Source organism: Pseudopodoces humilis, chromosome 13 (assembly GCF_049639895.1).
Source record: "Pseudopodoces humilis isolate 2021_Gansu_Grassland_sample_001 chromosome 13, ASM4963989v1, whole genome shotgun sequence".
NCBI classification, from domain to species: domain Eukaryota; kingdom Metazoa; phylum Chordata; class Aves; order Passeriformes; family Paridae; genus Pseudopodoces; species Pseudopodoces humilis.
Window position 1 is genome coordinate 7,912,839 of NC_142212.1, and position 16,314 is coordinate 7,929,152.

A 16,314-nucleotide genomic window follows, 5' to 3' on the forward strand; every position below is an offset into this window, starting at 1 on the left:
CAAATCCCAGAATATGCCAGTTTAAATTGCATCCATGCTTTTGGTAATTCCTTGCATTTTCCCCTTACAGACTGGTTACTTTTTTGGGGAGGTTGAAGGGGCTGTGATGAACAAGTTACTAACAATGGGCTCTTTTAAGAGGTAAGAATTAACATTTTATCTCTTAAAAAATGTTTTAACAAAAAATCAGTCATGTGAAAGAAAGCCAAGACTGGTGGTGTGGCTGGATTCTCATCTATGCCTCTTTTCTGTACATGAGCATAATTTGATTCCATACACAACAAGTACTGAGAGTATTGGAGTCAGCCTACTGTGAGTTTCTTAGTGAAAGAATGGTTTATTTGACTACAATGCTAAAACTGTGTCCCTTTCTTCTTTCCACTGGGCTCAGGTGGAGGAGGGATTGGGCCATATCCCCATTGAGCAGTTCTAACCAGCTCTAAAGCAAAACATTTATGCCACGTTATCATCTTGACCTGTAAAAAGTTGGAGGTTGCTAAAGCTAGACAGTTGAAAATGCCCTGCTATTGAAGGGAAAAATGTGTTCTCCCAGTAATCCATTTCCATTCACATGCTAACTTACCTTTGAATGTGGTTGTGACTATTGACCCAGTCTCACTGTCATGATGACATTAAAAACTAACAGTGATTTTATGTGTTATCCCTTGAAATAAATTGTGCACTCTGAGGAATTAAGAATAAAATTTCCCTTTAACCTGTAACTCACCACTGGAGTCTTCATGGCTTTCACCTGGTCTAAGAGCTGTTCACATGGTCTAAGAACTGTTCTGTACTCCTTTGTCCTCTTACAGCACAAGAAAACTGCTTTTATACTTTTCCTTTTTATTTTCCTGTATTCTAGTATGAATAAAGAGACATATCACAGATGCCATCCATCACTGAGTTATTACCTGTGAGGGTGTGTACAGAGGCTCTCTGAGCAGGTGGTTTGTGGGCTTGCTTGGTAAACCTGCTCCTTTATGGCAGAAGCTTTCTGTGCTGACCTGAAATGTGAGGATCTAGCACTCACAGAAACATCCCCAATCCTAGATTTCTGAGGGTGGCAACTTTTTCTCATTTAGCACTGCATTTTTAACAAATGCTGTACAAGGAAGTGAAGTAATACCTGTTTATAGACTGGATTTGGCAATGAAAGGATCTGTTTGTACAAGAGATGAAGCATTTTATTTAATGTCAAAACTAAGGGATAATGCCTTAACTCGTCCCAGTTTGTGTTGTCCTGCCCAACAAAGCATTTCAGTCAGAACATCTGCTCGGTGATTGGCAGTGGTGGGTTCCACCATTGAGAAAACATAGCTTGAGAGTTCCATCTAAAATGCACTTGGTGGATCTTTGGACTGGAGCGTTGGTTAGGATTTTGCTGGGCTTTGACTTCGTTATTAGAGATAACAAAGACATAAGGTCAGTGCAACTGAGCTGCATACTAAGGAAAATGTAAACACAATGAGCCAATTATTCAACCATGATAAACTGACCACTGCAAATCAGTTAAAGACAGAATCAAAGTGGAGTAATTGCAAGTGATCAACTTCCCACATAGCAGCAGCAAAAAAAAAACCAAACCCAAACTGTGTTTGAGCTGTGTTAGATAAGGCCTTTAAATAAATTATTCCAACAATATGAAGAAGAAATATTTGCTGCTTCTTACAAAAAATAGTGAGATGCATTTACAATATTTTTAAGATTATTAATTTGTCTGGGTGGGGATTGTGTTTTGCTTTTCCAAAATTTATTTAAATTAAATATGAAGAAAAGAAAAAGAATGCTTGGTGCAGTGGCAGGATCTGTCAGCAGCACCATTTCCCTGAGAGCACAGTGTGGGCATTGCATACATTATATTGTCACTTCTGCTCTTACACGGAGGCAAAGCAGAGAGCGCGCTCTGTTCATTGCATTTCATTCCCATAATATCCAGAGCCATCCTTCCCTGCCATGTGCTTCTGACATGGCATGTGCAGTCCAGCAGGTGAATTTTATAACCCTGCCCTGCTTGAGGTGGTGGTGCTCCCTTTTGGGTGGGTTTAGAAGGTTCTGTGGAGCCAGATCCCCCCTGCAGCAGAGTTTGGTGACAGCTCCAGGGCGGCGTGGCCGGGGTCCCCAGCGAGCTGAGTGGCGGTGCCAGCGCCTGCTCCCTCCTCATGATTCCTGCCAGCTGCCAGGCTCTGCAGCCACAAAAGGAATGAAACAACTCTTTGTCTGATCTCCCAACTACTGCACATTTGGAGTGATATAGAAGTGCTTTGTAGGATTGAGATGGAAGTGCTAAACAAAAGGGGGTTGTTTGCTGCTGACTGTATTTCTTTTCAACATGAAGCAGGATGAAATTCAATTTTTATGTTCGCTGTTTATTTTTTAAAGTGAACTTAAATACCTCCTTCCCTCCTCAATTTCTTTAAACTCAGTACTTCTTTTGAATAAAGTGTGCATATGTATGTATGTATATTTTCTTAGTTTATGGGGTTTATAATTAGGGAGAAAAATTATATCAGTGCCTGCACAGCAACGTGACATGCTCTATGATTTCATTTAGCAAAATTATGTTTATCTTATACCTTAAGTATTGCACACAGTTAAATAATTTAAATATGATTTAAATGTATTATTAAATAAATTAGGATGTGCTTATGGAAAAGTATCTGCTTCACATAACTTAGAAAAGTTTCTTTATGGTTTTCTCAGCGCTTTGTTTATATAAAAACAGTGAAAAAAATTTCAACAGCTCAAACCATGAAAATCTAAAAAACCAACACTAGCATCAGGAAAATTAAAGGCTATCAAAGCAATGAGATCCCTAAAGAAATAAACATAATAAACCTGTAAGAGAAAACGACACATCTCTTGACTTCAAAACACCTTCACCCTTTCCAGTAGGAGGAAAACTAAGCAATTCTGTATGACAAATATGGAAGCTGCATCATTTCCTCTCACAGTTCTCTTTCCACCAGGCATCCTCTTACATAGAAGAGTCTATGCATTGATATTTGGTATTTAGTAATTTTGTGATTTCGGTGTTTGGCAATATTGGTATTTGATCAGTTGTCAGGATGTATGACTGAAGTGGCACACCCCTGAAATGCAGCTTTCCCAGGAGCTAAGGCTCCCCCTATCAAGTTCTTGTTGCTCTGAGAGCTTCTCTTGTTTCCCAGTTTTTCTTGTAGTGCAGATCCTTCACCTGTTCTCTCCACATGCACAGAGGCACTTTCATCTATCTGTCTTGATCTGCTTTATTAGCAAAACCTAGCAAGTGTTTTGCCCCCAGGTTATGAGTATAAAAGAAATTCAGAACTTTGTTCTTCTAGAAAGTAGTTTAGTAAATTCTTAAAGTCAAATCATGAGATCAGTAGTTGCTTAACAACAGGACAGAGTTTTCACTGAGGCAGCACAGCCTCCAGATGAAGGATGTTTTTCTGTTGTAGCCAGTATTACATATTTAAGTATTTTATTAAGACATTCTCTTTCTTTGTGCTAAACTGACACATTTAAAATTTGGGTTCATATTCATGTGGATTTTTACATTCATGGATTTAGCTGCCTATTAATTGGGCAAATTGCACATGTTTGCTTTGGAGAAGATCAGACTGAAGGAACATTCCAAATTGCAGTTGTTAGTCTTGGCATTGAACAAATTGTCATTACCAACAAGGTTTACTTTTTACAAGGTTTATTTGTCATTTACTAAATGTGAATTTGGTATCTGCACACTGAAACTCCCACACTGATGTGGGGTATGTTTCCTGCTCATATTTTGTTCACGTGATATCTAAAATTAATGTCTTTAGTCTGAGTTTTAGGCATTGTTTGACTTTATGTCTCTAAATATTACCTTTAATGCGGTGTATTCATATACAGAATTAGTTTATACACTTAAGGAGAAACACAGGCATGTTACATAAATGAGTTCTCATTCCATATTCTGTAAATACAGGTTGAGTTGCAGTTTTTATACAGGTTATTAGTTGAGAACCTTGGCAATGGGAATAGCTGAGCAATAAAAGCAAAGATACATGATGACAAGTTTGTTCTGTCAAAATGCTGTACTTTAGTTTTAATCTTTCCATTGATTTTGGTGAAAGGTATTATCCTGGCAGCTTTTGGACACTAACAATCTGTCAGTGCAGGTATGAGAGGCAGAGCAGCAACAGTCTAGGGTTTCCTACGGTGTCCTGCTATGTCCCCACAGGAACCTCTCTAGACTTAGAAACTGGTTTGCTCCTCACACCATTCAACACCATCCGTCTTTCCCCTCCTTGCCAGAATGTCAGACAGGCTGCACAGACTTCTTCTGCTTCAGACTTCTGTATTATTGGCTTCCTTTGCCCAGCTCTTTAGAGCATATTTTCTTTTCCTGTAGACTTGACATTTACTTCCATGGTAAAAAGCTTATTATTCCTACACATTATCTGAAACCCACCAAATCTTGAACTGCTGACAAAACATTTGAAATTTTATGCATTGAAGACCTTTCAGCTGCTACAATTGTCAGTGGTGGTATTTTATACTACCAAGTAGAAATCCATGGCTGTGATGAAAACCTGGCTGAAAGCAATAGAGAGTACATCTGCCAATATATCCTGTGCTGCTGTAGGTCTTGGAAGTTTAATTTTCTTGAACCAGATTTGTACTCAATTGTAAGTACATTGCAAAGTAGAAGAGTGGGATTTACTGTATCAGGAAATTGACAATAAAGGGTTTTCACTAAGATGTGTTTGGCCCCTGAAGTTACATAAACTGACTATATGCATTTTGTTGTGCTAAATAGCTGATGCTGAACACAATCGGTCTGGGACTTCAGGCGTGGAAATTGACAGTGTGGTGGTGTCAGGAAGTCTCAGGAATGTCCTCTGTATTAAGAGCAGAGCTCCCTTGGGAGGTGCTGTGATGCAGAGCATGGACTTGGCACATGGATGGGCTTAGAAGTTATGTTCCCTGACCATGGTCAGCTGGACAGGATATGGTCAGCTGCAAGCTACTTAAAGCTGAAATACAGTCACTTCAGAAAGGGTGATCTGGAAGCCTTTCTTCAGTAACAATGCGTTAAATCTTTCTGAGTGAGAAGAAAGTCTATTTTCTAAAATCCCAGAGAGATTTTAGCAGGGAAAAAACACCCTGTAAATGACACCTGAACACAGAAACACTGCAGCGTCTTGGGCAATGCTTTGACTACAAATGCTATAATACCTTTTATACAGAATAGGGCTGGAAGGCTTTTGCTTTCATATTACATTTATAAGAATAAAACAAAAACAACTGGATTTGAAATTGCAAATGCCTTGGAACCAATATAATAACGTTCATAGTGACAGAGAATCAAGAACTGGTTCAATATGTTGCAGTGTTCAGATTTCAGTGTGGCTATCAGCTTCACCCACTGGTCTTTGAAGTGTTACACAATTCTTACTTGTTTCTAGCACAAAACAATCAGGTATTTTAAGAACGTTTTGCACTAATGCTTTCACTGATATATTTGGCACATCCTGTGCTATAATAGTGTGAATCATCTTTAGAAACTTTGAGCTAGGTGTTGAACAGCCCACTTTGAGACAGCAATGCATTAAACCCAAAAACTCATTCCAGGCTTTTTTCAGAAAACTATGTACCTTTCCAAACATTTGCTCCTTTTGTTTTTTATTTTTCCTTTTTTTAAACCTGGATACATTAGCTGATTTCTCATTTTTTCCTGAACCAGAACCTTCACACTAGAAGACTCAAATATATTTACTTAAACTAAACTAACTAAAACCAACATATTCCAGAGATGATATCTGCCTTTCCAAGTTCTACAGTGTTCCACATGATTTTGAGGTTGTTTATGAAAACTCTTCCTTTCTGCCATCACTCTAAGATTTATTAATTATTTCCCTGTTAAATGAAGAGTGCTTTAACTGCATTTATTTATTGGTTTTCTTTCTCTTAATCGTAGCGCATTCTTAGATTGCTGAATACTCCCGACAATAAAATAACACAACCTACAAAAAATATAACCTAGCATGTTGGGGTGAAGTATTAAATATATTTCTGTTTATTTGTGGGAGTAAACATTTCAGTCTTTTAATGCATTTTTATCTTTGAGCATTTAAAGAAACTATTGAGTCTACCAGAATGCAATAATTACATAAGAAATGCAATAGAAGTTCAAATACTGAGGGGGGGAAGGCTTTTAACAATATCAAAAATTAAATTCAAATTATAATAGATCTTTCACATGACATTATAATAGTATATATATTCTATATAGAATAGTATAATAGTGCATATATATATATATATCTACACCAGCATATATATAATAGTATTATAATAGTATTTGGTTAAGACTGCTTAGCAGAATAATGGAGTCCACTGTTTGATCAGGAAGTTCTGCTATGTGAAACTGAAAGCTGAGACATTGATTTCACTTTTAAACATGGAATGGTCACCAAACTTAAAAAATATATTGAAAAAACATTTACAGTGAATATAGACAAAACAATGAATTCTGCTTCTAATGCTAGATATTAAATAATGCAGGATGTGACTCTTTCATTCATACAGAATTTCTTGATACTCTGCAGAGAGCACATTAACATCTCTAAACTGCCCTTTTCTATGCATTTATCTCTTGCCTCCATCACTGGGTGGTCCAAGTGCACACACAACAACACCGTGCTCGGACCCCGAGGAGTAAAATAGTCCAAGGCTGGAAAGGCTGAGCTTTAGAAATTCCTACTCAGGGGCTGGATCCTGACCACGGTTAAAGGATGAAAAAGAAGGAAGGGAAAAGCTAGGGAAAGTGGTGTATTTCTGCATGCCACAGAGGCAGCACAGCTTACACCATGTACTGCTCTGTTTGTCTTGGCAGATCTGGGTGCGCGGATCTGGCTGTGGGCGGGATTCTGCCAAGGATGGTCAGTGTTCGACTCACACCATGTTTAGGTCTCTAGTTATGCGTTTGTCTCCCATGTGCCTCTCTCTGCCAGTCCACAAAACAATGGCTTCCTAGGCATTTCTATGCTCAACATAAGAGAAAAACAATAATGTAAGCAGTATGACCATGTGCTAAATGTCTAGCTGAAGCTGCGACATCCGATATATTAGAGATTTTGTTTGTAAGCTAGGAAGAAATAATAGACATAATAAAGAAGTTTTAGTGATGATTGCTGTCACAAAATTAGATCAGAAAAAAAAAAATAAAAATATACCCTTTACCACAATGGAATACAACATTTTATTGGTACAGGTTGCAGGGTTTCATGGCATGCAGTGCAGGATGCCTCGTGGTGATGCTGAATGCATTTCATGACCTGGTTTTGGCAGCTTCTGGGACAACCTCTCTGTAGCTGAATTTGTGTGCTCTTCTTTCCTCTTCATTTAGAAGCAAGGCACACATTGCAAAACATTGAAGTCCCATCTCATACCTCTATTAACCATCTCTGTCCAGTTGTGTTCCCTCGTCCCTCTGATGATGCAAAAGTCAAATGGAAATGTTCAATTAACAATAGTGAGTTCTATATATTTACACTTGTTACAAATTATCAGCTAAAGATTCCTTACATCTGCTACAGATTTTAAATGTTTTGTTTATGTCGATGGATAAAGTTAACTGATTGTTCTATGGACAGACAGATTTAGAGAAATAATCACAATAATTCCATGTTCTAGCTCTGAGTTCTGGATTTTGCATTTAGATCTCTGAAGTGTTTTGATGATAAGTAAAATTGCAAGCATAAGTAAATTTCCCTGTTTATTATGCATCTGAGGAGGCTTCTAGCATGAGTTGATTACAGCAGGTACCTGGGATATTTTGCCTTCGTGAAAAGAAGCAAAGGTAAACCCATACTGCTTCAAATATCTGTACTGTCAATGCACTGAAATTCCACCTCTGTCTCCTTCAGGGAGCTTCAGAAGCAATGCCACATTACAAAGCAGTTGTGCACTGAGATGCTGGGACTGTAGAAACTGAAGTTTGAGTTGTCTGTTGTGAGAAGCCTCTCAAATGCATAGGCTCTTTCACTTTCTGGGGCTAAATGTGCTGACCTGAGTCCAGAACCAGTTGTTTAAGCATTGTGTTGGATGTGTATTCTCCTCCTCCCCACATTGTTTATGCCATTACGTGTTACACTCTCTGTGTACCTTCTCTGGTTCCTCCCAGTTATGCTTTTGCTTTGTTCTGTAGTCTGCTAAAATCCTTACAAAGTTTTCACAGCATTTCTTACACTCTTTCCTGTAACCTGTATTCTAATGATCCCATTCCCTTTTTCCCCCACCCTGCTGTTACAATTCTTATTTTCCTGTCCACTTTGTGAGCAGAATGTTCCATATCATCATCTTTATTCCACTGTGTTTTCTTCTTTTAGTCAAGCAGTTTTCTGTTCTTCCCTGTAGAATTACACTTTATGACTACCAGGCCATGTGTAGGACAAACAAAGAGAGTAGCGACAGTGCCCGTAGCTTACTGGACGTAAGTACAGCTCATCCTATCAGCATCTTTCCATGCAATCATCAAAGAAAATTGTTGCAAGTATCTCATGGTCATTGTAAGACTGTTCTTTTGATCTGGAATGCTTATAGCTCTCGTGTTTATCCCAGAGCATACAAAGGGTGCTTCATTACAAAATAATGCAAAGTGTTCCGATTTTTCAAGTTCATTTTAATGCTGGGCCATCATTTCTGAGGTTCTGTCAGAATGTTTTTTGCACTATATGAATCTGCCTTCTTAGGAATTTGTAAATTTGGCAGTAGATTGTGTTTTGTCTGGGGGACTGGAATCACATATGCCTTTTCTGTACATAAACATGTAATTCAAATTAAAAATTGAGTTGTCTTTTTTTTTTTTATATGAAAGGAATGGTTCATTGACAAGGCATGCAAGTCAGTGATTTTAGCAATTGCTTTTGCTTAGTATTTAAACATGTCTTTTAAAGTAGAATTTCAATGCATTTAAACCCTTGTGTTGCAATTTGAGTACAAATCCTGTCCTTCTGCTAGACTTGATTAGAGACAATCTGGGTCTTGCCAAAGCAACACTTTATTGCTAAATCCTATGTCTGGGTAATAATCCCAAGGATGCTTTGTAACCATTCACTGATTGCTACAGTGATCTATCAGAACTGATCAGGTGTTAGATAGAGGTTTTACATACAAAAAAGGAACCATTTTCACAAATAGATGACAGTAATAGCATGAAAAAATTCTTAAGTGAACAACCATAAAACACTGGCAATTTTGCCAGTCAGGAAAAGTTGACTGATAGCATTTCTAAGTGCACTTCTAACTAGAAAAATATAGATCTATCTAGGAAAAAAAATAACCCCTTAATAATTCTGTTCTTTTGGGGATGTTTTCATTTACATATTTACATGACTGTTTTTCATATGCCTGGACTTATGGCATTTATCAGTTTGTTATCCACTAAGGTCTGAGCCCAAAAAAGACCATCTCCACATCATCAAAACTAGACTGCAATGAGATTTAAATTATTAGTGAAATAGAACAGGGTGCTGTGAAACACATTTGCATGAAAAATCTTAAAATATATTTCAACTCTTAACAAAAGCCCTCTGTCCAAAGACTTGGGGCTTCAGTCCGGTTTGACTAAGCACTCAGCATGTAGAGCTGAAGCATTATCCCTTAAAAAGTGGGCTCTATTCCAAAAGATATTTTTTTTATTATTCCAAATTTTGTCCAGGATATTCAGGATAAAAAAACCCCTGCATCTGTTTTGGGATACACTGAGACATGTCAAAGATTTTTTTTATTTAAAGATAGTTAAGCTCTTTAAACCTCAAGCGAGTTTTGGCGATCCTCAGTATGAAAGATGAACAGAGTTTTAGGTTATTATTTTCCTGTTGCTTCAGTCACTCCTATCAACCATGACTATTGAAAAAGTACAAAGGGAGCTTGCATTAAGGACAGGTAGGGCTGATCCCTCATGTTTCTTGTTTTGTGCCCAGTTTTTTACTTATCAGGTTATTAGGCAGTATCCAGTATAATTTCTTCTTAAGCAAAAGGTTTGCTCACAAAAGTTTATCCTTCCTTTTGAGAATTATGGTTTTATAAATACAGAGACAGGGACAGGGACAAGATGGAAACTCCATGAGAAGTTCCTGTTCTAAACAGCACAGGCAAGGAGAAGAGGCATCAGAGACTCAACTCCAGCCTTTTAAACTGTGGGAGTGAGATGATAAATTAGGGATGGATTAGATTTAGAGATCTCCTTGTCCATTTCTTTAATAGTATTTCTTCCTAACAGCTGTCCAGACACTGTGTTATTTGAACTTTTGTTTTAATTGGTCCAAGACCTACATGGTTCTCCATAGAACCACCTTGTTGCAAATGTAGTGGTGCCATGGAGCCACAGAACTAAATTATTTTGGCTCTCAGTGTTGGTTTAAATATGTAGAAAGAATGAAATTCCTGCAGTTTTTGTTGCAGTTTTTGAAGGAACCATCTGTGAGTGGAAAAGGCTCTTGAGTAAAATCACATTTCATGAGAATGTATTTATATCATTGAAATGACATGTTTTTCCCACTGGAATTTCAAAACAAAATATTTTTTCATTTTCTGTAGAAATTAATAAATTTTTCAGATACATTGGGGTTTTAAATTTTAATTAATTTCTAATATTAAAAGAGTTACTAAAACACATGGTGTATTTTACACTAAATAAGTATTCTTCATAAGTAATAACGAATACATTGTTTTACACTAAATTTGGCATTATGAAAACAAAAGTATACAGAAAATTGAATTACCTGGTCATGAAATTTCAGGTTTTCTGATTTGGAATCAAAATTAATAAGATGTCCCACAGGGATGATATTTTCTTTTCTTTCATCTCCAGGAAAGTTTTGTAGTTTTTATAATTTCCTATAAGACAGGGTTTCACAGGTGAAAATCTTTCCAGTCTCAGACACGGCACTAAGTGAGTTCTTTGGATCTGTGAGTCCTCAGCCCTGCACAGAAACTTTCTCTGTGGCCCCTGAAAATTTTAGATGTCCTGTTACTGCTCTGCCAAACAGCATTGCTTCATTGAGTGCTGATTTGGGGTGGTTAAACATGATTTAAGAGATCTGAGGAGTTCTGCCATTATGATTTCTATTTGTTAAAATACTCTGTTTTATCTCTGTCTAAAAGAGTCTGCAGAATTTTATGCAACTAGGACATCTTAACAAAGATAAGGGAGACAAGGAGAAATTCCAAATTTCTGGAAGCTGACTTTTCTGCCTGGCTTTCTTTCATGAAAGATTAATCCTATTAATAGTCTTTTCAAAAATGAAATATTCAGAATGTATTAGAAATACTGTAAACAGAGGATTTTCAAAGGATTTGCTGTATTTGCTGTATTTGTGATCCAGAAAAACAGGAGGAGGAGGGAAAAAACTTCTTAAAGTGCTTACAACTGGACTGTCAAATGTCAGATAAACATTTAGGTAAATTCAGACTTCAGAAGCTTTTCTGAGCCTAATGAGGCTGAGGTAATGAATAGAGATTTGCATTATAGAAAGGCAAATCTGTGAACTGCAGCCCAAGAAAAGCTCATATTATCTACCCAAGCTGTTCCTCCAGCAATAGCCTGGGAAATAGGAACCCCTAGAGGTTAAAGATTTAAGAATCATTTGCAAAAACTTTCCTTTTCCCACCGATAATCTGTGCATATGGCCAAGTATGCTATAAAGGAAATTTCGTTACTATACATTTTATAATCAATACAATAATATTTCTTGATCATTAAAAAGGGGGGTTTTATGCTCCACATGCATTTGAATGTCCAAAGCATTGTTTTTTACATGAAGAGTTCAGTTAAGATATAAATGCTGCATGTTTTGCCTTTATATTAAATGAGTTGCTTCTCTTCAGCCTTATAATGCCTTCTTTGCTGCAGTAAAGTGGATTATGACTGAACTTGTTCTGTAAGTAGATTTCATCAAGAATATAACGAATATTTCTATGAATTACTAAATATTTTTACTTTTGAATATTAATTTGTACCTTTTGCATTTTACATGCATTGTGCTGCTTTTATTACATGATTTTAAACATAGTAATATTTGTCAATATTTTTTTTCCCAATTTTGCTTTTTTTTTAAATCTGAGAAAATTTTGGCTGTATAACTGCAGTTTCACTTTTATTGCATTCATGGTCTTCACTTATATCTGCATGTCTTTGTTTAGCAGATCACAACACACAACCCAAATTTCTTTCTGTGGGTACTGTTAAGTTTTAGATACATGACTGGCTGTTTGTGATGCTGCTTGGGTGGGCTGCTGCCAGAAGAGAAACTTGTTACTCACTGTATTGTTTGTCACTTCATAAAATTCTGTAAGATGGACCCATTACAATGCCAGATAAGGTGTACTTGAATGTTGCTGAATTTTTCTATCTCCATTAATTCTTCTAAAACTCCCAGTTAATTCATAATGATGCTTATCTTTAAGAGAAGGTGCCTAAGAAACAGCAATATCATTTGGAGAAGAGGAAGCCTTAAAATGTGTCATGTTATTAAGCTATATGATTTATTATTCTTCTTATCTGAAAGCAGAGCTGCAGATATAAGTGAATTTTATCTTTTCTGACATAGAACTGATTTTTTTCTTGTAGTCATTTTGTTTAATTGTAAATTGTATGGGTTTTTTTTCAAGGCTCAGAATAAGAGTTAAGGAGAATTAACTGAATGGCTGCTGCCAGAGGGCAGAGACTGATCTGCCATGCAGCTTTCCAAGTGAATATAAGAGAAAGAAATTGTGTTAAAATGAGTCTGATGCTACATATCACAGCTTTGAAAATGTTAAGAAGAATTCTATGTTTATAAGTATTGCAGATTCATGGGCATATGATGAACTTATGATATACATATATAAGTTATAACTTATATATATTGGTTTCACATTCTTTACTCTTACAACAACTGATTGACTGACAATTTTCAGTCCATTCTTCCAAATAAATCATGGTGTATTTTAGTGTTCTCTACAATTTAGTTAGAGTTGATTAGACAGTGGTTAATCTTTTCTGCTCTTAGAAATAAAACAGCTTTATTATTTCAGTTTGAGAATTAATAAAAGAAACTATTTTATGCATACTCCTGTATGGTAGCCTGGACAGTTACATTCTCATTTTGCTAGGATCAAAATACCCACATGATGAAGAAATAATGTTCAACAGCAAAAATAGTGTGTGCTGCCATGCTTTGAAAATTTTAATGGACACTTCAAATACAATCAATATTTTCAGTTAAAACTGGCTAAAACTGTGATTTATTGATGAAGTTAATTTCAGAATAAATTTTAGATGTTAAAATATTAAAAATATGAGAATAGCAGTGGTTGTTAATCCCAGAGTTATGCCAGTAATTTGAATTTCAGTTCTGTGTTAGCTTTTATCTAAAATAGGATTAATGTTATCAAGCTACTGCCAGTTTAGTGTTTTGAAAACATTCTGTGGGGTAATGTGAAAACTCTAATAATTTCTCCAGGTTCCTCGTGGAATTTAATCTATGCAGTTGGTGGCACTCTGATCTAACAGCTAAAGGTGAGTGTGATTTTTTTCCTGGCATAATGGCAAAAATCTCTAAAGTAAATTGGACTTTTGAAATTTAGATGTGTGTACACTGTTTTAGATTAAATAATAAACATCTGATGATAGTTTTCCTCCCATGCAAACATCCTCTTCTTTGTTAATGTTTCCTAAAACACAGGAAAATTGACATCTTCTATGAATAACTAAGTGCTTGTGTGCACTCTAGGAAAAAGTATACTACTATAACAGAAAAGTTAAAATAGTAGATAATGATTAAATATGTTTTTTAAAAGCATTTCTCTTCCTTCCAAAACAATCTTTGTGAATAAAGCAATTACACTGAGCTGTTTTATTTATACAGCTTCTTTTTTTTCCTAGAGCTGCCATAAAATACAGTGGAGTTTTTGTGCTGGAAAATGCCATTTCAAAAAAAAAGTGTAAAGAAATATGACCATCTCTCTTATTTCATACAAAACTAATTTTTAAAGCTTAAGTTAGTGTATTTTATGCTAAAGGCTGATCTGCGTTTTGTTTTACCATTCCATTCAAAACAGACATATAAATGTAGTAAAATTCAATTTATTCAAATTTTTTTTTTTAAATGCAGAAGCTTCATTTGAAATAATGGAGATTTTTAATAGTTCCACTAAGAACGGGAAGTTTCAGTGTAAGCTCTCTTTTTATATTTTAACAGACTTTTACTCAGAAGTAAATGGCCACTTTACAAGAGCAGTGCTCTTGAAGTGACAATTTAATAGGCAAATTGTGTGTCACTGACTGGTGTAAAGTCTTAAACTGAATTCTTCAGCTTCATATTTGCATATTTCTTAGCAAAGCAGGGGATAAAATTGCTGCTCTAGGCTTCATTTAATATTTGCATTGCCTGGATACTAGGCTGTCTTTATGCCAAAATAATATCCTGTCTGAAGCTAAAATATCAGTCAGGCCCCTAAAAACCGAGACCAACTGTTCAGTGATTTCCCTAAGCTTGAAGAGAACCATCTCTAACACTGAGGCTGTGCAGGACAGTCAGGTTTGCTGTGCTAGAACCAGAAAATGCAAAACTATTCCTTGAGGAATGGCAGCTGTGCCTGTCCTAGTCCTTGGTGTTTGCAGAGCAGCCAAAGCAGCCAGTGGAGGAAATAAATAATTTTTCTTTCAAGTGTGCTCTACAAATATGCTTTAATATATCCTGATGTGAAACATCCAGTCTCACTTGCGTTTTATGCTAGAGAAAATATCTTTCAAACACAACATCCCTCTTCATCTCATGAAAATGAATGTCTGATGTGTATTTTGAGAGTTCACTAATTGCAGAAGAGGCAATAATAGCTTGCAAACTTCCTTGTATTTAAAACAAAATATCAGTGCAGCACCTTGATGGACCAGTATTATTGAGAAATTTCCATTCATGTTTTAGTTGACAATGAAGTTTTAATTTCACAAGTCACTTGCTCCCTTTCTTTGATGAGTTAAGAGTATGAGACATACCCACTCTTCACACTCATTGGAATGTCAATACTTTTAGGTAGTTCTTGCCCAGCTCATGTCTGGTTTGGTAGCAAGGGATGGTTGTTTGGAAGGAGCATATTTTAGGAAGAAAAAGCAGAAGATATTTTACAAAAGAGCAGGAGAGAAAAGCACATGCTTAGGTATGTTCTTCTGTAAATGTTGTATTACAACTAAGGGTTGGAATATTTATTGATATTTATTATTTATTGATATTTATTAATATTTATTGACTGCACTTCATTAAATTAAAATTAATAAACCTGCACATTTATTTCTTACTTAACAATGCTTAACAAAGCTCAGAAAAAATATATATCAGTTCCTTGAGTGGAGAAATTGCTTCCTACTCAAATTGTGACATTAATAGAATATGATATACTATGAAGATGCTGGAGGGTCCACATACACCTGCCCATTTGCCAAACCCTACTATGGAAAATACTTCTGCCCAAGATCTTTTAATTGCAATCACATTTGTAAATGAGAAAGAGGAAACCTGAAACCTTGGGCAACCCCATCATCTTCTGGACTCTAGTGAGGTGCAGAAAATGTGAGACTAATGAATCTTTGTCAGCCTCTTTGTGACACAAGCCATATGTTGATACATGTGAGGCTAGACTCAAAACACAGGTGAGAAACTCCCAACAGATTGGGAGAGCAGAAGAGAAAGGGAAGAGGTGTAGTAGAGCTAGCAAGGCAATTTTCTAGAAAACACTGAACGATTAAATATGCCACAACCACAGTGAGAACATGGAAACATCAGAAATAACAACTTTTCTGACCAGCTTTAGTACCTCTTTTGAGATCTATGCATTTGGTGGAACATATATATATATTTATTATATACAAAAGCTGTGACCAGTTCAGAAATGCATGCCCTGGTGTGATTGGAAATGCTCCCCTGGCACTGCTCAGTGGATGCATCACTCACTGAAACAGATCATCACCAGGGGAAGGGCTGTCGAGCCCAAGAGCCTGTTCAGTGTAATCTATTTCTGTCATACCTCATCTTGTTTTCTCACTTAACAATTAGTTTAAGATAGGGTTAACATTTGTGCTGATGTGCAAAGTGTATCTCTGTGTTAAGGAACAATGAAGGGGTGGGAAGGAAAAAGAAAGGGAATGAGGGAGAAACGTTGTATGACAGATACTTTGGTGTGAGAGTCAGAAGAGCTGCTGTCCTGTAGTTTGACCTTGAACCAGCCCCACTGCTTCCTGGTAACTCAGTTTCCCAGTCTTTAAGATGGAAATAATGACACTTTTTTTTTTCAGATTAAAGGTGCTAT

The 16,314-nt window shown here is 36.4% G+C and overlaps 1 protein-coding gene across 1 annotated transcript in view; it reads left to right on the forward strand.

The window, feature by feature from the left end:
- CACNA2D3 (calcium voltage-gated channel auxiliary subunit alpha2delta 3) overlaps nucleotides 1-16,314 on the forward strand; it is a 387,704-nt gene that overhangs the window by 353,107 nt on the left and 18,283 nt on the right. The window contains exons 30-33 of the mRNA XM_088061797.1: nucleotides 71-141; nucleotides 8,383-8,458; nucleotides 11,857-11,909; nucleotides 13,473-13,528. Coding sequence (XP_087917923.1) covers nucleotides 71-141; nucleotides 8,383-8,458; nucleotides 11,857-11,909; nucleotides 13,473-13,528 — 256 coding nt within the window. The remainder of the gene's footprint in view (nucleotides 1-70; nucleotides 142-8,382; nucleotides 8,459-11,856; nucleotides 11,910-13,472; nucleotides 13,529-16,314) is intronic.